The sequence below is a fragment of the Aquarana catesbeiana genome, linkage group LG06 (genome assembly GCF_042186555.1).
Source record: "Aquarana catesbeiana isolate 2022-GZ linkage group LG06, ASM4218655v1, whole genome shotgun sequence".
NCBI classification, from domain to species: Eukaryota; Metazoa; Chordata; class Amphibia; order Anura; family Ranidae; genus Aquarana; species Aquarana catesbeiana.
In genome coordinates, this window is record NC_133329.1 from 122,837,400 (window position 1) to 122,863,308 (window position 25,909).

General features: G+C 44.4%; 1 protein-coding gene across 3 annotated transcripts in view; it reads left to right on the top strand.

Moving 5' to 3' along the window:
- INTS1 (integrator complex subunit 1) overlaps positions 1 to 25,909 on the top strand; it is a 249,954-nt gene that overhangs the window by 92,530 nt on the left and 131,515 nt on the right. For all 3 annotated transcript variants that reach the window (XM_073636747.1, XM_073636748.1, XM_073636749.1), the window contains 8 exons: positions 3,272 to 3,421; positions 3,525 to 3,704; positions 4,771 to 4,875; positions 12,565 to 12,732; positions 22,964 to 23,075; positions 23,581 to 23,739; positions 25,339 to 25,485; positions 25,633 to 25,731. In XM_073636747.1, the coding sequence (XP_073492848.1) occupies positions 3,272 to 3,421; positions 3,525 to 3,704; positions 4,771 to 4,875; positions 12,565 to 12,732; positions 22,964 to 23,075; positions 23,581 to 23,739; positions 25,339 to 25,485; positions 25,633 to 25,731 (1,120 nt within the window). The remainder of the gene's footprint in view (positions 1 to 3,271; positions 3,422 to 3,524; positions 3,705 to 4,770; positions 4,876 to 12,564; positions 12,733 to 22,963; positions 23,076 to 23,580; positions 23,740 to 25,338; positions 25,486 to 25,632; positions 25,732 to 25,909) is intronic.

A 25,909-nucleotide genomic window follows, 5' to 3' on the forward strand; every position in this document is an offset into this window, starting at 1 on the left:
AATTGCAAACATCATGTGCATTATTTCATTTAAATTATACAGTTGTGCTCATAAGTTTACACACCCTGGCAGAATTTATGATTTCTTGGCCATTTTTCAGAGAATATGAATGATAACACAAAAACATTTCTTTCACTCATGGTTAGTGTTTGGCTGAAGCCATTGATTATCAATCAACTGTGTTTACTCTTTTAAAATCATCACAACAGAAACTACAATAATGACCATGATCAAAAGTTTACATACCCTGGTGATTTTGGCCTGATAACATGCACACAAGTTGACTCAAATGGGTTTGAATGGCTATTAAAGGTAACCATTCTCACCTGTGATCTGTTTGCTTGTAATTGGTGTGTGTATAAAAGGTCAGTGAATTTCTGGACTCCTGACAGACCCTTGCATCTTTCATCCAGTGACGTTTCTGGATTTTGAGTCATGGGGAAAGCAAAAGAATCGTCAAAGGATCTGTGGGAAAAGATAGTTGAACTGTATAAAACAGGAAAGGGATATAAAAAGATATCCAAGGTATTGAGAATACCAATCAGCAGTGTTCAAACTCTAATCAAGAAATGGAAAACGAGGGGTTCTGTTGAAGTCAAACCACAGTCAGGTAGACCAACTAAAACTTCAGCCTCAACTGCAAGGAAAATTGTTCGGGATGCAAAGAAAAACCCACAAATAACTTCAGGTGAAATACAGGACTCTCTGAAAACAGGTGGTGTGGCTGTTTCAAGATGCACAATAAGGAGACACTTGAAGAAAGATGGGCTGCATGGTCGAGTCACCAGAAGAAAGCCATTACTACGCAATTGCCACAAAGTATCCTGCTTACAATACACCAAACAGCACAGAGACGAGCCTCAAACCTTCTGGCACAAAGTCATTTGGTGTGATGAGACCAAAATTGAGCTTTTTGGCCACAACCATAAATACTACATTTGGAGAGGAGTCAACAAGGCCTATGATTAAAGGTACACCATTCCTACTGTGAAACACGGAGGTGGATCGCTGATGTTTTGGGGATGTGTGAGCTACAAAGGCACAGGAAATGTGGTAAAAAATGATGGCAAGATGAATGCAGTATGTTATCAAAAAATACCGGAGGAACATTTGCATTCATCAGCCAGGAAGCTGTGCATGGGGACGTACTTGGACATTCCAACATGACAATGATCCAAAACACAAGGCCAAGTCGACCTGTCATTGGCTACGGCAGAATAAAGTGAAGGTTCTGGAGTGGCCATCTGTCTCCTGACCTCAATATCATTGAGCCACTCTGGGGAGATCTCAAAACGTGCAGTTCATGCAATTTACAGCAACTGGAGGCTTTTTGCCAAGAGGAATGGGCAGCTTTACCATCTGAGAAAATAAAGAGCCTCTTCCACAAATGCCACAAAAGACTTCAAGCTGTCATTGATGTTAAAAGGGGCAATACACGGTAATAAGAACTGGAGTATGTAAACTTTTGATTAGGGTCATTTGGGTAGTTTCTGTTGCCATTATGATGTAAAAAAAGTAAACACAGTTGATTGACAATAAATGGCTTCAGCCAAACACTAACCATTTGTGAAAAAAGTTTTGTGTTATCATTCATATTCTCTGAAAAATGACCTAAAAAATCATAAGTTCTGCCAGGGTATGTAAACTTATGAGCACAACTGTAATAGCTAATGACGAAGATTGCTACTAGTATGGAAGCATTTTAATTTCAAGCAACAGAATTGTTTGTTTGTCTACCTCTTATCAAAAACCGCAATCTTATGCATGCACTGGATGTAACATATGTTATTGTATTTTTGATGTATATCTTAGGCCCTGTTAACACTGGCATTAAAAGCAGGCATTTGAGGTGCGTTTTTTTAATGATTCTCAAACGCCTAGTAAAGCAGTCTGTAACTGATAATATGGACAGCACACATAGCTGTTCCCATTATTAAAAATTAAGCTACATGTCGATTTTGGAAGGAGTTAAAGCATCTCAACACCTTCCATTCAAGTCAATAGTAACATGCCATAAATGCGCCGTCACGTGTTATCGGTGCGTTAAGCCTTGGTCACAAGAAGAAAAAAAATAGGTGTGTTTTTAACTCTCCTTTTAATGCATGTCAAATGCGCACAAGGCATTTTGTGAGTGTTTTTAATGTGCATTAAAAGCACAATGAACGCCTCCAAAAATACACATTAACGCTATATGCGTGTCTGTTCAGCGTCAGTATTTTTAGCAAGTGTGAACAAGGCCTTAGTACATTCTGAGGCTTTTCTTTACCAGACCAGGAAAAATGTTGCTTAAAGCGGAGTTCCACCCTAAAATTTTTTTTTCAGAATCTGACTCCTCTAAACCTAAAAAAAAAACATTTTGAAGAAAACATTTTTTTTATGCTTGCCGGAATCGCCCTGTTGCTATGTAGTCCTCCTAATCTGCCACTTCCTGGTCCACGGAGCTCCTCGTCCCTTCCTCCCTCGCCTGTGCTCCATGGCCCAGGAAGAGATCTCGATTGGGCTTCACATGCCCACAATCACGATGGCAACAACCACAACAGGAGGCAGCAAATATTCAGTAAGAAATGTATATTTTTGCTAAATACATAATAAACATTGTATACAGGTACTAGTTTCTGAATTGTATTAGTGATAATGATGGGATCAATTAAAAAAAAAATTATTTTTCCACCGGAACTCTGCTTTAAGTTGAAGTTCTCACCTCCATGATCCTGGCTGAGTGCCTGATAGTAGATTGATTTTCCATGATTCTTTAAATTTGAAACGCAAAGGTCAAAATAGCTGTGATTATTAACCTACACAAGTATAAATGTTTGCATGTTTATGTTCATATATGCAGTAGCATTTGCATGTAAGGTGACTGCCCCTAGTCTACACAAGAATGCAAGCTCCATAATAAGGGTTTTACTCAGGTTTCTACAAAGTCCCAGTTACTCATTATGGTAATAAACGGTTGTGCCATTAGGTGATCCTTTGTGGCTTTTTACGGTGATCCTTTGTGACTTTTTACAATCTGTGTAGTGCAAACACAATTTTCAGCCATGCAGTAGTGCAATCACAAATTTACTGTGCAGCAGACCTGTGGTGCTTTGTACAAAACATTGTAACAGGTTTCACTTAAAACAGTGTACTTAATCTCCAAATGTGTGTTGTTCCATAGCTTCCAGATTTCATATGTCATTGTCCAGCAGACATTCGTTTTCAATTTTTAATCTGGTTTGCTAGGGGACAGTCCAGGCAATTGTTTAAACACAATTATGATTTCCTGCAGAGGCAGCAAAAACAGAGGCAACTTCTCAGCCGGCTTCAAGATTTGCTTCTAGGCCCAAAAGCAGATGAGCAAACAACCTGTGAGGTGTTGGACTATTTTCTTCGACGTCTCAGCTCACCTCAGGTTTCTTCTCGAGTCTTGGCCATGAAGGTGAGTGTGGTTTACATTTTGTGTTACAAAAGCTATAGCATATAGTTGACCACATTGAAAATTGTCTAGATCAGCTCACATATGTATATTTTTGGTTCCCCAGGGCCTCTCCATGGTGCTGACAGTGGGGGCTCTGCAAGATGGAGAAGAAAAGGACCAGCCTATGGATGAAGACTCTGCAGACTCTGAGCTGATCCCTGGCTACCAGTGGCTACTTAAAGATTTGCCAAAACTTCCACTATTTGATAGTGTTAAGGGGACTACTGCTGCAGCATTACAGCAGGTATGCAACCAAAGTGAATGGTATACATTCTCAGTTTTTTTCAGTTAGGTGTTACTTTGAGTCACCAGGCCTTGATGCAAAAGCTTAAAGTGGTGTTCCGGACGAAATTATACTTTTTAAATTAAAGTACCCCTATAATACACAAGCTTAATGTATTCTAGTAAAGTTAGTCTGTAAACTAAGGTCTGTTTTGTTAGTTTATAGCAGTAGTTTGTTATTTTATAAACTTACAGCAGGCCGTGGCCATCTTAAGTGTGGGCATCTGAAGCCAGACTGTATTTCTTCCTGGATCTCATCCTTGCAGATCTCGCACATGCTCAGTACAGCACAAGCAGTGTAATAGGTTTCAGGTCAGGTTTCCATAGCAACGACAGTGTCAGAGGAAGTTGCCGCCCCTTCCCAGAAGGCATTGCAAACAGGAAATGATGCGATGGGCCACGGCCAGGGAGGAGGAAGTGAAAAATGAATACAGCAGATATACAGTAGGTGGTGGGAAAAAATTTTTTAAAATATCCAATTCGTTTACAGTGCACAGTTTAGTGAGGGATGCTGAAGAGTTGTAAAAGTGGGTGGAACTCCACTTTAAAGCAGAACTAAACCTTCCTATCCTTTGCAGTCAAGGAAGCTGTCTCCTTAGCCTCTGTTTGATCTGCAGTTGTCATGGTGCTGCATATGTGATCAGTTATAATGCTAGTCATATGATAGCTTGACAGTTTAGTTGAGAGCGAATGCAACTTTAACAGTTATTATTCACACATGCCTTGAATATAACTGTTTTGGGAAACAAATTTATAGGTTTAGTTCTGCTTTAACATATACCAACACCTGTGGGTTCTGAAACTTTTGATGGAACTCTTGTTTAACAAAATGGGGTAAAGTTTGCTCTTTTCCAGGAAAACTTCTAGGGCCTCAAATATCAGAGGAGGCAGATGTCAAATATCTAATCCATGTGCAGTCATGGTCCCCTGTTGTAATAATTCCTTCAGGATAAGTTGAAGGATTTTCAGTTATAACTGCCTTTGTGTCATTGTGTTGTCTAAAGTCTTTTATTTTGTTCTTCCCCCAGGCTATTCATATGGAGACTGATTTACGGACCATTAGTGCCTATCTAGTTTACCTTTCCCAGCATGCACCGGTAGAAGATCAGGCACTACACAATGAACTTGTTCTGGTGAGTGTCAAGACGATTTTCAGTGATATTTGTGACTTCAACATTGTTTTCTTTCTCGAACATCACGGGACACAGAGCCACAGTAATTACTGATGGGTTATATAGGTATCACTGGTGATTGGACACTGGCACACCCTAACCAGGAAGTTCAACCCCCTATATAATCCCTCCCGTTGCAGGGATACCTCAGTTTTTACACCAGTGTCTTAGGTGATGGATGTTTAAAGATGTCCTGTGCTGAAGCTCCAAAGGGAATATCCTGATATCCTATACTGGGGCAAGCCAGGCGAACCGGATCCATTCCAAAGTGTCTTTTCATGGCCGAATTGGATGGTACCCGGGCCTCGTGTCCGAAGAAACGAGGTTTTACCTGTAATGCTTCTCTTTTTAGAGAGCTGAACCCCACAGATCAGAAAATGGCTTTAAACCTCCTAATTTCTGGCTGGGTGCTTTACAGGGCCAGAACTGCAGGATCCCCCTATCCGTAGGGGGCCCCAGTCTCTGAAGGTTTTTTCAAACAGAGCCCACCGTGAGAGGTGAAGATTGGGTCTGTATAACAGAACCCTGCGGCTGGATAAGGTAAGGGAGATTCCACAGAATTTTTTAATTCTGGTAGGTTTCTCCTTTAAGGTAAATGCATGCTATGCCTATTGTGACCTCCGGGGGCTGCCAAGAGCACATACCTTTTCATGCTGATGTCTGCCTCGAGTGTTCAACGCTGTACAAGCTCCTCCGGCCGGCTCCAGGTAAGATGGGATGGGGGGCTCTCCTCAGGGATATCTCCCCCCAGACTAGGGGGACACCGCATTTTCATCGCCGCCGCCGCCATTACACAGGCAGGCCCATCATTACCAGCCTCTATCCCTCCCCCCAGCCTCCTCCAGGTTGGATTTAGAAGGGTCGGCTAGCGCGGGAAGCGCTCGTTTTTTCAAAAAACTAAGGGGGGGGCACAGTTGGCGGGGGGGGGGGCGGGGCATCAGCACAGTGTGCTCAGACGCCCACAGGACCGCCTGCAGGCTATTAAAGGCACTAATTACAGGTGCACTAAGCCGTTCCGGAGGGACACAGAGCTTACGGTCGCATGTAAGGTGGGACACAGGCATTCTCCTAGGCAGCGTTTATTAAAGTAACACCAGACTGAGCATTGGGTAGCAAGGCTTTTAGCCAGACTACATCGCTCAGCAGTCAGTGTTTATTTTTTATTTTTGATACCTCCACCTTGTTGCTTTGCACTATGGGTAGAAGAGGTTCAAACACCCCAAGAACCAGAGACACTAGGGGATCTTGTTCAGGTTCTGAGGGCCCCCTGTCTGCAGCATCCTCCCCCCTGAGGGGCCAGGACAGCTAGCCAGGAAGAGCCGTTGGGGTCAGGGGCTATACCTGCTTCTGGCACTTCAGCCCCTGTATATATTACACAGGAGGTTTTTTCCTCAACCATTAATGGTTTAGAGGAAAGATTAATGGCCGTGATTACGTCTTCACTTGGTGAAAGAAAACGCACTAGGCCTTCCTCTGTTCCCCAAGACCCTCAGGAAGAGGAGCTCTGGGATAAAGGAGAGGAATCCCTTTCAGAGGATCGGGATGAGACGGATGATTCCTCTTCGGAGGAATCGGGTGGAGAGGGACCTTCTGCAACTTCCCAAGAGGAGAAAGTCTTAGTGCAGATCCTTACTGGATTGGTCCGCTCCACATTTAAGTTGCCCATATCTGAATCAGTTAAAGAACCCTCTTCTTCTCACTGAAACCTCCTCAAACAGCACAGGCTTTTCCTGTTCATAATTTACTTGAAAAGCTCCTTTATGCTGAATGGGATCACCCAGATAAACTTTTTTTTTCTGCCGAAAAGGTTTTCTACACTTTATCCTATGGAAGAAAAGTTTATTAAAATGTGGGGAATACCAGCCATTGATGCTGCCATTTCCTCTGTCAATATTAGTCTGACTTGTCCTGTAGACAATGCTCAGATGCTCAGGGATCCTGTAGATAAAAGGATGGAATCCCTATTGAAGGATGTTTTCTCCTTAGCAGGTTCAGTGGCTCAACCTGCAGTAGCAGCGACTGGAGTCTGTCAATACTTAAGAGACCATGTTAAACAGGTCATCAAAGTTTTACCTGAACAGCAGGCCCAGGGCTTGGCTAACCTTCCAGCGGCCTTATGCTTTGTTGTTGACGCCATTAGAGATTCTATCGTGCAAACCTCCCGTCTTTCACTGGGGTTGGTGCATATACGTAGAATCCTATGGTTGAAAAATTGGTCAGCCGAAGCACCATGTAAGAAGCTCCTGGCTGGGTTTCCATTTCTTGGTGAAAGATTGTTTGGAGAAGACTTGGATAACTATATCAAGAGAATCTCTTGTGGGAAAAGCACTCTCTTACCTGTTAAGAAGAAGAGTAAGCGTCCCTCTTTTAAACTGACTCTTTCCCCAGCGCCGGGGGCTTCAGCCTCCAGGCAGTCTCGACGGCCTCCTCCATCTGGGTCCAGAGACAAGAGTCAACCCTAGGGACAAATGAAGTCCTGGGGGAAGAAGCCTACTAGGCAAAACACTAAGACCTCTGCATGAGGGGGCGCCCACGCTCACTCGAGTGGGGGGGAAGACTGCGACAGTTCTCAGGGCTCTGGCAGGAGGATTTCCAGGACAGATGGGTAATCTCCACGGTAACTTTAGGGTACAAGCTGGAGTTTCAGGAGTTCCCTTCTCCCCGTTTCCTCAGGTCAAGTGTCCCCAGAGATCCAGAGAAGAAGCTGTCGCTCCTTGTAGCGTTAGAGCGACTTTTGTCGCAGGAGGTCATTGTGGTAGTTCCCGCGAAGGATCAAGGATTAGGCTTTTATTCCAACCTTTTTACGGTCCAAAAACCAAATGGGGATGTCAGGCCCATTCTGGATTTAAGGGATCTGAACCTATTCCTAAGGATTCAATCCTTCCGCATGGAATCAATTTGGACAGTAGTCTCCACCCTGCAGGGAGGAGAATTTCTGGCATCAATAGACATCAGAGATGCATATCTGCAGGTGCCCATTTTTCCTGCTCATCAGAAGTTTCTGCACTTCGAGATAGGAGGGTGCCATTTCCAGTTTGTGGCTCTGCCTTTTGGGATAGCCACTGCACCTCGAGTGTTTACAAAGAACTTGGCTCCTCCTCTGGCCAGATTAAGGGCTCAGGGTATAGCTGTCATAGCATACCTAGACGACCTGCTCCTGATAGACCGGTCGGTAGCCTCCTTGAACGGAAATTTGAGGACCACAGTCGGGTACCTGGAACACCTGGGTTGGATCCCCAACCTAGAAAAGTCTTTCCTAAAACCAGTAAGAAGACTGGAGTATTTAGGTCTGATCATAGTTACAAGCCAGGAGAAAATATTTCTACCTCAGGCAAAGATCACTGCTTTAAGAGAGCTGATTCCGGCATCAGGACCAAGAGGGGTCCTTCTGTCCGTCTTTGTATGAGACTACTAGGGAAGATGGTGTCTTCATTCAAAGCAGTTCCCTATGCTCAGTTTCATTCAAGAATGCTGCAACACAGTATTCTGTCGGCCTGGAACAAGAAGGTTCAGGCATTAGACTTTCCGATGCACCTGTTGCATGCGGTGCGTCAGAGCCTCAAGTGGTGGCTCATACCCGAAAACCTGCAGAAGAGGAAATCCTTTCTACCGGTCACCTGGACGGTGGTAACAACAGATGCCAGTCTGTCAGGTTGGGGAGCAGTTCTGGAACAGTCTGCGATCCAGGGGCTATGGTCCAAAACCGAGAGGACCTTACCCTTCAATATTCTGGAGATCCGGGCAGTATACCTAGCCCTAAAAGCCTGGACTATCAGGCTACAGGGTTGCCCGGTCAGGATCCAGTCCAACAATGCCACAGCAGTGGCTTATGTCAATCATCAGGGAGGCACCCGGAGCCGAGCTGCTCAAAAGGAGGTGAACCAGATCTTAGTCTGGGCAGAGATGCATGTGCCATGCATATCGGCAGTTTTCATTCCAGGGATAGAGAACTGGCAGGCGGACTATCTAAGTCGCCAGCAGTTACTTCCAGGGGAATGGTCTCTGCATCCCGACGTCTTTTGGGCCATATGCCAAAGATGGGGGGTTCCAGATGTAGATCTCTTTGCATCCCGATTCAACAAAAAGATAGACAGATTTGTGGCAAGGACAAAAGATCCTCTTGCATACGGGACGGATGCGCTGGTGATTCCATGGCATCGGTTCTCACTGATTTATGCATTCCCACCTATTCTGCTACTGCCACGACTCCTTCGCAGGATCCGGCTGGAAAGGAAGTCGGTACTTCTGGTGGCCCCCGCTTGGCCCAGAAGGACATGGTATGCGGAAATTGTAAGGATGACGGTGGGTTCCCCATGACCACTACCAGTACGACCAGACCTGTTATCTCAGGGTCCAGTGTTCCATCCTGCTTTACAAACGCTAAATTTGACGGTTTGGCTATTGAAACCCACATTCTGAAGAGTCGTGGGCTTTCAGGTCCTGTGATATCTACCTTGATCAATGCAAGGAAGCCAGCTTCCAGAATGATTTATCATAGAGTCTGGAGAGCTTATATATCCTGGTGTGAATCCAGGGGTTGGCATCCCAGAAAGTATGTGATCGGTAGAATTCTTGACTTTCTACAATTGGGGTTAGAGATTTATTTATTTTATTTATTTCAGGTACTTATATAGCGCCATCAATTTACGCAGTGCTTTACATATACATTGTACATTCACATCAGTCCCTACCCTCAAGGAGCTTACAATCTAAGGTCCCTAACTCACATTCATATACATACTAGGGACAATTTAGACAGGATCCAATTAACCTACCAGCATGTCTTTGGAGTGTGGGAGGAAACCCACGCAGGCACAGGGAGAACATGCAAACTCCAGGCAGGTAGTGTCGTGGTTGGGATTCGAACCAGCGACCCTTCTTACTGCTAGGGGAGAGTGCTACCAATACACCACTGTGCCGCCCACATGAAGCTGGCCTTGAGTACCATCAAGGGCCAGGTCTCGGCCTTATCAGTATTTTTTCAATGGCCACTTGCTTCGCATTCTTTGGTCCAAAACTTTATGCAGGGGGTGACGCGTCTTAATCCTCCGGTTAAAGCGCCCCTAAACCCCTGGGACTTGAACTTGGTTCTGTCTCTGTTACAGAAACAGCCTTTTGAACCAATAGGTCAGATTCCTTTGGTCTTGCTGACAAGAAAGTACATTTTTCTGGTAGCCATCTCTTCTGCTAGAAGAGTATCGGAATTAGCAGCTCTTTCCTGTAAAGAGCCTTATTTGATTGTACACAAGGATAGAGTGATACTGCACCCTCATCCTAGTTTTTTGCCGAAGGTGGTTTCAGATTTTCATCTAAACCAAGACATTGTTCTACCTTCCTTTTTCCCAGATCCCTGTTCTCCGGAAGAAAGATCACTACATTCTTTGGATGTAGTAAAAGCAGTTAAAGCCTATCTGGAATCGACTTCTCAGATTCGCAAAATGGATGTTTTGTTTGTGCTGCCAGAGGGTCCCAGTAGAGGACAGGCAGCATCAAAAGCTACCATTTCTAAACGGATTCGACAATTGATCATTCAAGCTTACGGTTTGAAACAAAAGATTCCTCCGTTTTAGATCAGGGCACATTCCACAAGGGCTATTGGTGCTTCTTGGGCAGTACATCACCGGGCCTTGATGGCTCAGATCTGCAAGGCCGCAACCTGGTCTTCAGTTCATACATTCACCGCATTCTATCAGGTGGATGTGGAAAGGCATGAGGATATCGCCTTTGGGCGTAGTGTGCTGCAGGCAGCGGTACAGGGTCCTCAGGTCTGATTGCACCCTACTTGGTTGTGGTTCCCCCCCCCTCAGATAGCATTGCTCTGGGACATCCCATCAGTAATTACTGTGGCTCTGTGTCCCGTGATGTTCGAGAAAGAAAATAGGATTTTTAAAAACAGCTTACCTGTAAAATCCTTTTCTTTCGATGGACATCACGGGACACAGAGGTCCCGCCCCTTACTAATACACTATATTGCTTGGCTACAAAACTGAGGTATCCCTGCAAGGGGAGGGATTATATAGGGGGTTGAACTTCCTGGTTAGGGTGTGCCAGTGTCCAATCACCAGTGATACCCTATATAACCCATCAGTAATTACTGTGGCTCTGTGTCCCGTGATGTCCATCGAAAGAAAAGGATTTTAAAGCTGTTTTAAAAAATCCTATTATCCTGTGGATGCTAACTATGAACTAGTTGGTGACAATAAATAAATGTTTCTTGTATTTTTAAATGAATATTTAGGAAGGTTTTAATGAAAATAGGGCTTTTCTTGATCTAATACATTTTACTGTCACAAAGGGACAGAGGAGGCGTCATTGCCTTGGAGCTTACACAGGGCTTCTGTTAACCGCTTTCCATCCGCCCTATAGCAGTTTTACTGCTACAGGCTGGCAGTTGTGCACCACATCACGTTTATATACATGATCCCACAGTTCCGGGTAGGCAGGTACTGGGTACTCTGTCCACCAGCACCCGCTGATCTTCAGGCAAAGAGACAGAACTGCAATCTGCTTATGTAAACAAGGCAGATCGCCGTTCTGACGGGGGGAGGGATGGAGTTTGTGTCCCTGCAAAGCAGCAAATAAATTCCATCTCTTCTTCTAGTTAAAGCACCTCACACAGTTCACATAAACACTGGTGAGGCACACACTTAACCCTTTGATCGCCCCTGAAAACCCCTTCCCAGCCAGTGTCATTAGTACAGTGACAGTGCATATTTTTTAGCACTGATCACTGTATTAGTGTCACTGGTTCCCAAAAAGTATTCCACAGTCTCAGTTTCAGAATGTCCGCTGCAATATCACAGTCCTGCTATAAGTCACTGATCGCCACCATTACTAGTAAAAAAATAAATAAAAATATGCAATAGTTTGTAGACACTATAACTTTTGCGCAAACCAATCAGTATACGCTTGTTGGGATTTTTTTTTCCCCCGATAATATGTAGCAGAATACATATTGGCCTAAATGTATGACGAAATGTGATGTGTTTTTTTTAATTTTTTTTTTATTGGATATGTCTTATAGCAGAAAGTAAAAAAAAAAATTATATATATATATTTATTGTTTATTTTTTGTTTAGAGTGCAAAAAATAAAAAATGCAGAGGTGATCAAATGCCACCAAAAGAAAGCTCTATTTGTGGGAAAAATTTATATACATTTTATTTGGGTACAGTGTTGCACAACCGTGCAATTGTCACTTAAAATAACGCAATGCCGTGTCGCAAAAAATGGCCTGGTTACGAAGGGGGTAAATCTTCCAGGTCAGGTGGTTAATTACACTAATTGGCATCTAAACCCATGCATGGCATACAGGTGTTTTTTAATCTTTTTGGCACCAAATTATCAAGTACCTCAGCTATGCAATGCCTAGACGTTTCTCTTTTTCATGGTTGCTTTGGGTTATTGTATTTTGCACATGATAAGCTCTCTTGCTTTTAAAAGGGCAGTAAAAAAACATCCTCCTTTTATGGACTGTGCTGTTGCCAGTGACATTCAGGTTTACCTTTTTTGTCAACAGAATGCCAACTTAACTTATTTGCAGGTCTATTTTGCTATATCTGGTATGTATATTTTACATTTCTGAAATGTTCAGATTTTTATGTAGTCTGTTGTGGGCACACATGTAATAGGTTTAGATTTTGTTTTGTAGGATGTGGCCCGTCTAACAGTGGAACGTTCTACCATAATGAGTCATCTCTTCTCCAAGCTGTCCTACTGCACTGAGTCTAACGCTGTCCTGTCTGCGTTGCTTTCCATCTTCTCGCGCTATGTCAGACGAATGCGGAAGAGCAAAGAGGGTGATGAGGTGTACAGCTGGGTATGTTTGTTGTCATGTGTTTTTTATTGGTTTGATGTATAGTTTAAATTCAACCATGGATAAGGTAGTGCAAGAATATATCACAAGAAAGCTAACCATTTCTTTATTGTACATCGTAGTACACAGAAAAGTTATTAGTCATTACTACAAGAGTTGTGCCACCATCTTCAGGTGAATGGTCACTGGCCAAAAAAGGGTTTGGGGTTACTCCTCCCAGCTTAACTAAGCTTCAGTTTTGTGCTAGTGTCTGAAAGTGATGGGATGTTTTCCTGGGAGTCTCTGAAGATCTCTTTTTTGAGACTTTGTTCCTCTATTTCTAGGTCTGTTCCTAACACACCTCTGTGTGGGCAGAGGTGGGTCCTCCCTGGATTGGCCAACAAGCCATGAGTGATTGTGAATCAATGTGTGGATTGCGCTAACGTCTAAAAAATAATTAATACCATACCACTTCTAATAACCAAAAAAAATATGTATATATACATCTATTATCTATTTATGTGTGAACTCCTTGCGGGTATTTTTCTTTGTGCTGACATTTTATATATGTGCCCAAACTTCACCACAATATAATTCCTGGGAGATAATTTTCGTCACTTCCTGCTAAGAACTCACGCTGCTAAAAGGAAGCGTAGGGGCAGATAGACTGATAGTCCCCACTCCACGTACTCCGCTGGATTAGCTTGGTGCCGGCTTAGAGGCACCTGAACATGTGAGTTCAATTGTGTGTTTTTTAACTTTTTTAATAAAAATATAGTTACATACTACACTATGATGGCAATCTATATGTTTTATGAGAACCAATAGAGCAAGAGGCATTAGTACACTGCTTGGAGTGGTTATCTGAAATTGATGAACCAAAGGCGCATAATTGTTTATATCTGGTGAGTGGCCATTTCACTAGGTGGTGATGTAGTCATTATGGTGGTGGAAGTGGAAGCACTTAAACGCTACTAAGGAACGTCACCATTGGAAGGAATTGATCACTCACTGTGAACATTCACTGTACTTTGCTATACACATATTTTTTATGTATGGACTCAATGGACTGAGTTGTTTGATTACATAATATCTGTAAATTTTAGTTTATTCTCAACCTTACCCTCAATTTTTCTCGTTTTTCAAATTTTTTTTCTATATTTTATATATTTGGCACTTGCACTTTAAATCATTGACAAATATTTGTCGTTAATATTGCACAAACGTTTTTTTCATATGGGAGTATTATATTGTGGTGAAGTTTGGACACATATATAAATTGTCAGCACGAAGAAAAATACCCGCAAGGAGTTCACACATAAATAGATTATATATATATATATAATATATATATATATATATATATATATATATTTTTTGGTTATTAGAAGTGGTATGGTATTATTTTTTACAAGTTAGCGCAATCCACACATTAATTCATATTTAACATCCAACCCTAGGGAGGCATGTATTTTTGATTGCAGCAAACTAAACTATTGGTCTCATACTTGTTTTTTGTGCACAAATTTTTCTATAACATGAGCAATTGTACCCAGACCCCACATACAAAAGTGGGGCCAACCTATAATGTCTATTGTTTGGTGCTGGATCCTGCATACAGCAGCCTGCCGATGTACAGCATACACTGTGATCTCGCTGGCAGGGTGCTCTGGTGCCAGGTCCAGGGCAGTTATTCTCCTGGAGGAGAGTTTAGTCCCTGAAGGCTCTACACTACAAGGTGTGCCCACCATCATGGGTGAAGTTTTGGCCTATTGGCCCTGCAGTGTGGACTGGTAAGTGCCTCTGTGGAGTTGAGGCAGGCCCTCTGTGTGTTGTGTTTTAAAGCACAGGATGGCATCAGATTTGTTTTTCCCTCTGGGTTGATATACAGGCTGTGACAGTGTTTAAAAGGGGCATGGCCTGAGTTCAGGGCTTTCTCAGACACAGAAGGCCAAAGTAGGTTTCCTGGTGTATGTGTCGCACTGACCTTAAGTTACTGCTACCTGAAACTTCTTCCCTTAAGTCCCTGGTTTTGGGTCTTTGTGGCTGCCAAGAAAATATGTCTTTTCCAGTGAATCCTCACTTGTAGGATGTGATTTATGCTGATTGAGCTCACCCAGGAAAGGTTTTTTTTCTCCACCAAAATGGTTTGCTCATCATTAGCCATGGAGAAAGAATTCTACAGGAAAAGGGGTTTTTTACTCAGTTATTTTCTCTTTGAGTAGGTCCTGGGGAATTATGTTCTTTAAAGATGCCACAGATTAGAGGTTGATAGGCCTCTTCAAGGCATCATTCTCTATGGTGGGACCAGCTCTGCAGCCTGCTTGTGGCCGCTTTAGATGCGCCAAGCCCTTAAGGTCTGGGCAAACAAATGTTCCAGCAAATCTGATCCAGAATTTTCTGCCATTTGGCAACTACTGGGCGATTATCAGAGAGCCCTGAGCTTCTCGCTAGATGCCTAGGATGATTCCATGTGGATCGTGTTTACGTGTTGGTGGAACTTAAATTCCATTACATTGTTGGAAGTACATTAGGAGGTTGCCCTTTGAGGACCACCCTTGAAAGCTTACATGCAGAAGGTGACTGTTGGGAAGAGCATCCTGTTGGCTCTTAAAAGGAGAGCCAGTAACCCCTTTAGAGTCCAAGAGGAGTTCTTTTCAGAAGCAACCAGCCTTGGACTCCAAATAAAAGCCCATATCCCAGTTTCAGAAGTACTGGAACCCCAAACCCACCAGTCCTGGAGGCAAATCTGCCTCTCGGTAAATGATTCCACTTGCTTGGGTGGATAAGGGTATTTGCAGCAATTTGGACTCAGATGACTGGGTCCGCAGCATAGTGTCCAGAGCATACAAGCTGGAGTTTCTCTCCTTTCTCCCTTCAGGCTTATGTGCTCGAGTGCTTTCAGATCCACTAAAAAGAGTGGCTTTCTTGTAGCCCTGAATAGTCTACAGTCCCAGGGGGAGTCGTTGCATCTGTGCTGGTAGAGGAAAGTTCTTACGACTTTTACTCCAACCTGTTTCATGGTTCCCAGGTCAAACAAAGACATCCAGCCTATTCTAGACCTCAAGGGTCTCTACGGGTTCCTGAAAAATTAAAGAATTCAGGATGGAGTCTTGGTCAGTGATTGCTTCACTTCATGAAGGGGGATTTTGTGGCATCAGTTGACATCATGGATGCCTGCCTACACATCCCAATTTTTTGAGCTCACCAATAATTTCAGTGCTTTGCAGTGGATCATCGCCTCTGCCAGTTTCTTGAAATAATTTTCAGCCTTTCTGTGGCTCTTAGGTTGTTACCAAGGTGTTTGCTTTAGTTCTGGGGTTCTTCAGAACCTGAGGAGTTCTCATTGTGGGATACCTGGATGACTTTCTCCTACAAGAATAATCACATCAAAGACAAATGCTCAATATCCAAATGATGGTACAAGCCTCGGAGAGGTTTAGCTGGGTGCTAAATCTTCAAAAGTCAGCATTGGTTTTGACCCAACACCTGGAATACTTGGGTTTAATCTTGGATACTTCTCAGGCATTGATACTGCCTCTGCAGGAGAAGTGCCTCTCTCTTCAAGCCCAGATGGAGTCTCTTAAGGACGTTTGAAGGTCCTTGATCTGGACATACTTGAGAGAGCTGAGTAAGATTGTAGTTGCCTTTGAGGCAGTCCCCCGTGCAGTTTCACGCCAGAGTTCTGCAGCTTAATATCCCGGTGGTATGGGATAAATGTCGGGAGTCCTTGGGTCAACCAGTGCATCCTTTTTTTTTGTGAAAAAAAAAAAAAATGTTTATTCAAAGTTTTACAGTACAAGCGATGCAGATACACAGTTAGTTACAAACATAATATTGCATAAATTGTCACAAGACATTTGATTCAGTGATGTAAACAGGAGAGAGGTGTTCAAAGCTGTTTTATATCATTACAAAGAGATACTGGACGGAGGTAGTAGGTCTCGGCAAACTGATTTAAGGAGGTCCAGAGGGGAGGGGAGGGGAGAGGGAAGGAGAGGAGTAGGATAAATTAAAATGGGGGGGGAGGGGAGGAGAGAGGTGACCTCATCCGAGTAGTTGGATTCACATGACATAGACAGTGTATGGTTATACAGGAGATCATTTCAGTGGCCCATTTTCATGGAGCGAGTGCATCAGCAATGTCTCGGTTGTCATCTGCCAACTCTGTACCCCAAGCATCCATCCATCCCGACCATATCTTGTTGAATTTATTAGGGCAATTTCAGTTAGCATAGGTGATCTTGTACAGTGGCAGCACTGAATTCAAGACTAAGTGCCATGAGAACACCGTGGGAGGCATAGCGTCCTTACAGTGGCTTAGGAATAATTTAGTGTATTTGCCCCGTACACTAGGGTTGAAAACATTTAGCAACAATGGTTTTGGGTTAATTCCCAGATCCAGAGAGGTAATCTGGTCAAGGCTGTCAACTATTCCCGACCAATAGTCTCCGAGGCGGGGGCAGGACCAGACCATGTGGAAAAAGGAGTGTCATGGTTATGCAATAGAGTTTGTCTGTCAGCTTACCTGTCTCCATGTGTTCATCTCTAGAGACCAGCTGACCCTCACCTGACTGCTTTTGTAAACTCTCCTCTAGCATGGCTCCACCCCAGCTCCTATCAGGGAACCCTATATTAACCTGTGCACTGCAAGCCAGCAGTGCTGATCAACCATTGTGTGTTAGCTTTCATATGTACTTGCTGTGTTTCCTACGTATGATTCCAATTACCGACTTTTGCCTGTTCTTAACTATTCCTGTCTGCTCGTGACCCTGACCTTTGGCGTGTCCCCGACCATCCCTGTTTGCCTGTAACCCTGAACCTTGGCGTGAACTCTGTTGTCCTTGTCTGCTTGTGGCCCCGACCTTGGCTTGTCCCTTACTTTCCTTGTTGTTCCAGCCTGCTGCCTCCTTCCTGTTCTCCTGTAGTCTACCGTGAGCGTGAGCTGTGAGACCCTGGGGGCCGCGACCCGGAGCCAGACTGCAGCGCAGTCCAACCTCACCACTAGAGGCTCTGGTGAACACCTGCTGGCTCTTAGACTCCGCGCCCTGGGGAATCTATGCTCTAGCTCCCAGTGGGATCTGTGTCAGTGATCCAGTAGACCTGCTTCCTGAACCTCCCAGGGTTCAATCCGCAGCAGTCAGTCCTAGGGTCCACTACCTAGCGGTGCACTTCTGACTCCTACAGAGTGCATCTGTCACCTAGCCTCAAGGTGACCTGACAAGGAGGCAGACTCTAGACCACATCTGGGACAGGCCACCGGGGTATTAGGATTCATAATTGTCAGTCGTTTCGGGGTGTAATAGGCTCTGTGGAGGAACTTGACCTGCATAAATCGGTCTCTTTCCGAAATCACATTGGTAACAAAGGAGGATATACACGTTTCCCATTCGTCCTCTGAGAGGTCAGAAATATCCATTTTCCATTTGTCCAGAGTTTTTTCAAGTTTCTTTGTGGGAGCTATGGACAGATGGAAATATAAGAAGGACAGGGGCTTATCTATGATCTTGGCATTAAGCAATCCCTCCACAGAGTCTGATTCTAGTGTGAGGAGTGGGGGAAACTGTTTTCTATAGGCATGGTGGAGCTGGTAATATCGGAACAACATCCAGCCTGGTAATGAGTAGGCATCCTTGAGTTCAGAGAAAGATCTTAGTTTACCTCCCATGACACTGTGCTTATGTTTCACTATTCCCTTTCTCGCCCAGATCTGAGGATCTGGAACAGTGTTCATGTGTGGTAGGTTAGGGTTACCCCAGAGGGGGATGTGAGGGGGGAATGTCTTGGGGCAGTTAAAACGGATCCTGGCCCTGTGCTATATCGTGATTTGTTGTACGCACCATTTCCGTGATGCCAGGGTGGGATCTCGCCCCCCTGAACACCACGTTGCTAAGGGAGGAGTAGGACCCCTTTATAGCTGCTTCCAGAGTCACTGCTGGGTTGTCATGGGGTTGAGAGAACCACCATCTGACCGTCATCAGGACAGCCACCCAGAAGTAGACCTAGAAGTCTGGTAGGGACAGGCCTCCCTGGGTGACGAGAAGCTGAAGGGTAGAGATGGCCAGTTGTGGGGGCTTCCCATTCCAGACAAAGGATGATATTGTACTTTTTAATTTGGCAAAGAATGAGGCGGGAGGAATTAGAGAGGAGTTTCGAAAGAAATAGAGAAATTTAGGCAGGTATACCATCTTAACTAAGTTTACCCTACCCACCGGTGAGAGGGGAAGAGTCCTCCAGGCCATACATTTCTGCGTGAAGTTTTTGAGTAGTGGTTGGAGATTCAGCTCAAAGTATGAGGACAGCGGGGTTCCAACAATTAGTCCTAGGTATTTAAACTCGGGTGCCCAGTTTAGGAGGTACCTGTTGGTGGGTGATGACCCGATGCGTTTAGCGAGAAGAGGATTGATTTCCCCCAGTTGACTTTGATGCCTGAGAACGAGCCGAACACATCTACTATTTGAAGTGCTGGTGGAAGGGAGGAAACAAACTTAAGGAAAAGGATGGTGTCATCGGCATATAGGGATATTTTATCTGTTATTACCCACACCCGAATTCCCTTCACCGAGGGGGGCGATCTGATGCAGGTCGACATGGCTTCCATGGCTAGCGCAAACAGTCCAGGGGAAAGTGGACAGCCCTGTCTGGTGCCCCTGGACAGGGGGAAAGGTGACGACAACGAGTTGTTTGTGCGTATGCGGGCTGTGGGACTGTGGTATAACATCTGAACCCATTTTTTATATAACAGGGCCAAACCCAAATTTACGTAGGACGGCCCAGAGATTGCCCCACTCAACCGAGTCAAAAGCCTTCTCGGCGACCAAGGAGGCTACCACCTCCGGACCGTCCCCGCTTGCCCTAGAGAGATGTGTGAGGAGGCGTCGGATGTTTATAGTGGTTGTCCTGCTGTTTCGTTGATTGCAATTTTCGTCATTCTCAGCCCGGGCCTCCAGTACTTTAACTTTAGTTGTTAGTATATGCATATCAGCCCCCTGGTCACGTACCGTGTCTTCAGTCTGTGAGACCCTATATACAGTTACTCACTGTAAAACTGAACTCCAAGAAGAAAAAAAAAAGATCCTTGCAGTGGAGCTTTCCTAAGTCTGCAAGGGTAAATGATCATATCTTCTATGGGCAACAGGAGAAAGCAACAATACCTAACTTCTCCTTTGTTTCCTGGGAGCCAGCACTTTTCTCCTCTCTCTGATGGGCTGGGTTTTGGGCAGGCCCTCGCTGCGCTTGGTTACATTGCAGGACTGCTTTGCGTTTATTGTACCTGATGGTATTAGAGTGTCTGTGATTTGTCAGAGCAGTGACGAGAAGCGTCTATGTCCTCCACCACCCCCAAATTCACACATGCAAAGCATTTAACCCTTGTTGTGGGGGGGGGGGGGATCCTCACTGCAAGCGTTCATTTTTTTCCCCTCCTAGGTGCAGCTCACTTTTTTTAGTGACTCATGCATTGAAACTCTGCTCCTCAGCTTCATCCTGGGCTACTGCAAGTACTCGAACTGTCGTGTGTCAAATACCTGTTACAACTCTGGGTTGTATGTCCTGTAGTAATGTAAGAGCTGGTGGGAGGAACCATGGTGTGTAGTAGGGGAGCAGCTATTCTACACACACAAATTTGTGGAATACATGTAGCTGCGTTTCAATACACGGGCCACAGAAAAGTACGAATATTCCCTCTTCTTTTACAGGCATGTAACTGTAAACAAGTGACGCTGTGGTGACAAATCTACCTTAAAGTGATATTAAAGTCTTGGTTATTTTTTTGTTTAAAAATAACAAACCTGTCATACTTACCTGCTTAGAGCAGCCCACATCCTCTTCTTTTCGGGTCCCTCGCCGGCACTCCTGGTTCCTCCCTCCTGCTGAGTGCCGCTGCTCTGTGTATCTATTCAGACACGAAGCTGTGGCTCAGCCCCACCCCCTCTCTCCTCATTGGCTCACTGACTTTGATTGACAGCAGCCGGGAGCCAATGGCGCCTGCTGCTGTGTCTCAGCCAAACAGTAGGGAGAGTCCTGTTCAGCCTAGGCTTTTGTGCAACATCACTGGATCCAGATGGGGCTCAGGTAAGTATTAGGGCGGCTGAGGGGGGCTGCGGGCACACAGTTTTTTTTCAGCAGCTTTCCATGGGGACACCCTTGCAGGCACGCACCCGAGTCCCGCTGCTGCGTCCTTTGACAGACATCGGGACAACGGCCCCGTTCCCCGCTCTCCCGTGTCACTGCATTTGATTGACAGCAGCGGCAGCCAATGGCTCCTGCTGCTTTCAATATGTCCAATGAGGAGAGAGACAGCAGCTGGAGCTGTCCAGTGCTCATCACTGGATCGTATCGGGCTCAGGTAAGAAAAAAGGGAGGTTCTCGGGGCAACTGCAGAAGTTAAGGTTTTTCACCTTAATGCATAAAATGCATTAAGGTGAAAAGCAATGAGACTTTACAATCACGTTTTAATGCATAGAATGCATTAATATGATACTCCACCTTTCTTCACAACCACTTTAAGCCTTTTAGTTTAATTAGTGATTATACAGCCTTTTTTTCCTATACGTTGTTCTTTCCCCTTAAAATTATTTTTATTTTTTTGCTTGCAGTCTTAGGGCGGACATTATTCTTTAAGTGAATGATGTGTCTACTATTGTGGTGTTTTTACAGTTGGCATTTAGACATGGGCTCAGGCGTATTCGAAATCCCACACGCCTGGCTAATCACAGGCAATAAGACATTTCCCGGTCTGCAGCTACACAGATCGGGAAATGTCTCACTGCCCGTGATTAGCCGTGTGCAGTGACGGCTTCCTGGGGGGGATCGGGCATGTGGGATTTCAGACATGCCCGAGCCCATCATTATTGGAGAAATGGAAATTTGATCCTCTTACGGGACTTTAAAGGGGACACCTACTCATGAGTAATAGAGTATAATAAGGAGTGTAATAGATGTAGGTTTGATTGCAAAAGTTTAGGTGTTTATTGGGGTAAGGATTCGGGTAAATTGGGGGTACAATAGATGAGGCATAAGGTACAGGATACAAGTTACAAACATGGAAACATGGCCCTCTGCCATACATCGCTGCACGCCGCTGCTACAACCACCAGGTTGGACTTCCTGGCCTGGACCCCCTGTTGGAGCACTCATCTCCACTGCTCCCATACTGCCATCACCCCCCTGGGGCACCGCTACCCTCATAGGGAATTGGATGCACACAGTCTGGGACAGCATACAGGACCATTGCACCTGCTCACCAGGCCGGACCTTAAGAAATAAGAAAAAAAAACCTCCCTCTGGAGACCTGCAGTCTCCTGCCTGCATGGGCCTTCTCTCGGCCCTCTCCAGATTGGAGCATACTTAGAATTACTCTTCTCTACAGTGGCTCTGTGGCGCCCTTTGCTGGGGAGCTCTCTCTCTCTCTCAGGCCGCCCCGCCGGGTTTTGGGTGTCACGGGCCTGACGTGGACTGGGGGCGAGCGGTCCGTGGAAGTCCAGTGGTGTGTCTTTTTATCCCCCCAACAAACCAAACCCCCCCTTTCTTTTGAGTGCTTCTTTGGATACAATGCAGCAATACATGCCTTCCAAGCAACATAATATGACATACCTCTGTGCTTGCTGATCCCTATCAGACACCCCTGAGGAAGAGTTTATCTCGAAATGCGTTGGGTACTCTCTGGGTGTGTGCTCCATACACACCTGGAGTCCCATGATTGTGGATCTTCTGCATGTTGTATTGCCATGTTTCCATGTTTGTAACTTGTATCCTGTACCTTATGCCTCATCTGTTGTACCCCCAATTTACCCGAATCCTTACCCCAATAAACACCTAAACTTTTGCAATCAAACCTACATCTATTACACTCCTTATTATACTCTATTACTCATGAGTAGGTGTCCCCTTTAAAGTCCCGTAAGAGGATCAAATTTCCATTTCTCCCTGAATTTTGGGATGTGGGTCCACCTCACTCAATAGACCAACATCGCACCACCACCCCATATTGAGCCCATCATTATTGGCATTACAGAGTTAATGGGGCTAGAGTGCAAAAAACACACACACACACTGGTTCAAATGATGAATAGAAAATAATCTCTAAAATCAAATAAAAAGCGCATGACATCTAAGATTGGTTCAGCTATTGCAAACCCAACAATCCTGACCAAGAGCACAATCGTATTTCTCAGTAAGACGTGTATTCCTACCGGATACTGTGTGGATATTTGCTCATGGTGTTTGTGGTATCTTTGTGTTTTTTTGTTTACAGTCTGAGTCTCAGGATCAAGTTTTCTTGCGTTGGGTTACTGGAGAGACTGCAACGATGCACATCCTGGTCGTTCATGCCATGGTCATTCTTCTGACGCTTGGACCTCCTCGAGGTAGAATTTGCCAATATAGTGCAACTAATGGCTCCTATATGTAAATATTAAAAAGTACCAAATCCAGTTACTATGTGGTGCATAAACTTGCTTTTCCTTCTTCTTTTGCCGCCTTCTTTTGCGTCTCATATGTTTCCCATCCCTGGAAGCAGGAGTTTACAGTGGGATAGTTTCAGCAACCCAGAAAGCAGTGGGCAACACTGTGAATCAGCAGTTACAATGCTGACAGCTACAGCCACTGCAGCATTTTTGAAAAAAAATCCCACTGATAGTACAAGCAGGCTCTGAATTAAGGAGCAGTGCATTATCATTGTCACATCGCAAAAGGAGCTGCATTTGGTGGATCTCACTGGCAGCTCAACAGGTGCAAATTTGCAGGGGGGCTAAGAGAAAATTATAGCTAAGTGCTGCAGCACATTCTTATTACTGTGGGACCATAGTTTATTTTTTTTTCAGAATTGCTGTGGCCACATAGAACTAAAGAAGTGTTTCAATTTCCTGACAGGTCACAATGATTTTTTTCTATTGCTGGACATCTGGTTTCCTGAGAAGAAGCCTCTTCCAACTGCATTTCTAGTGGACACGTCAGAAGAAGCCCTACTGCTCCCTGATTGGCTGAAACTCCGAATGATTCGTTCTGAGGTCCCTCGTCTTGTCGATGCTGGTAGGTTGCTTCCTTTTCTGGCAGTATAATACATTATCTGGTTAGACTAGAGCTTTATATTTTATCTTGTGTGACGGTATGATACCCAATAAATTACATCTGGAATATTGTCATACCATTAATTTCTACAAAAATCTTTCAAAAGGATTGTGTGAGACTTCAAAATTGAAAAAAAAAAACAAAAAAAAAACAGAAATGCCTCCACCATCCAGCGATTAAGCGGTTACATCTCTTACTGGCCACCATAATTCTCTCCCCCTGCTACTGCCGAGTTTTCAGCCTCTTGATTGGCCGGTAGTGGAATGACATTATCCCCAACATGCTCATGGGAGTTATTGTTGGCATTACATGCTGAGCTGCAAATGCGTAGCTCGGTTTGAGTTATTAGAAGAGTTATTACAAGCAGGTGGGTAAGTGTTTAAAATTGCAGAAGAGACGTTGCATGTTTCTTCTTCTAGAAAAAGCTGCCTGCTCCCAGTTTTTTAAAGCAATAGTAAACTGTTATAAATTTGTACCTACAGGTAAGCTTATACCTGTAGGTACCTTGACTATATTATACACTAGAACATGTGCAGTAGCCTTTCATTTAGGGCACACTGTGTGTGTACAAATGTGGGAGTGGTGTTATCATGGCCTGGTATTTCAAGCCCAGGAGAGTGTGAACCTGGATAGAAAACTGCATGAAGATGGAAGTGCCAGCAGTGGTGACAGCACAGTGCTGGAGGGATCATTTTAAAAGGCAAGTCTGTCGTAATGTGCTAGTATGTGGTGCAATACTAGCACATAATGTCATAAACCTGCGTGGGCCCAAAGAAAAAAAAAATTGGTAGAGTTTGCTGCCACTTTAATAGTAAAGTTTAGTTTCACTTTAAAACTTTAAGTTTAAAAAAAACAAAACAAAACATTTATACTCACCAAGGTGAATGCAGCATCGATCCGATGCTGTATCTTTCCCCCGCCGGCTCTTTAATGAGAACTGAGCGATCAAACACCACTGATCGCTTAGTTTTCCCCACTCTGCTCTGAGCAGACAGTCACTGGCTCTCTGCTCTCTCCTTTCTCCTTCAGTGCTCACTGGAGCACCAGGTTGTGGAAGGGGTGGGAGGGGCTGGCTCAGGCTCCTAGCGGGTCGCTGAAAGACTGAGTCCAGTGCCAATCCAGGCTTCTGGGCGGATACCGAACAATATGGTCAGGATCTTTACAGAGCCTGGACCAGCTCTGTGATGTCAGCCAACAGCGGGCTTCAGTCTGCTGTCAGCTGAAAACGGATCACAGGAGTGCAGAACAAACTGCACTCCTGTGATCCATAGAAGTGTGGCTAAAAAAGCTTTGGAGGTGCTGTGTCAGCACAGACATTCCCGAAAGGGGAGAGGGCCATGTTGTGCAAGGAGGGAGGAAACTGTGTTGGGGAATTGATTCTTTTGGAGTAGTCACATTTTCTAGCAAGTTTAAAAGCCCTTTGCAATTAATAATAAATAATTTATGGAAAGGAAAACCACCGGAAGTAAGCGCTCAATGTTTGATTTTTCTGTGCTTTTACCTACAATTTCAACCTGGTGATATGAAACCTACTTTTGTTTATGATACTTTTATTTTCAGCGCTACAAGATTTAGAGCCCCAGCAGCTCCTGCTCTTCGTTCAGTCTTTTGGCATCCCAGTGTCCAGTATGAGTAAATTACTGCAGTACCTAGACCAGGCTGTTTCCCATGAACCACAGTCCTTGGAACAAAATATTATGGATAAAAGTGAGTATTGGATTCTCAATATTAATTTAGTTCTATCTTAGTGTGTGGTATTTTGTAATGGTCAGTGTCATGCAAGGACACCCAGATATTGAATGGCTAGCAAGTATGTCTTGTTTTTACTTGAAGTTTATTTTTCTATTCTGGCAGATTACATGGCGCATCTAGTGGAGGTTCAGCATGAAAGAGGTGCTACAGGAGGACAAACATTTCATAGTCTGCTGACAGCCTCTATACCACCCACACGAGGTAAACTTCACTATAACCAAAACTTGCCCCCAATAAAAACCATGTACTCTTATTAACGTAGAGCTGAAAGCAGGTATTAAAAAAAATGTAATTTATTATTTTAATCGTACAGTACAGGGCACCGGCAAAGTATTTATAGACCCTGGGTTGTGGGCTCATAACTTCAGGTGATTGAACA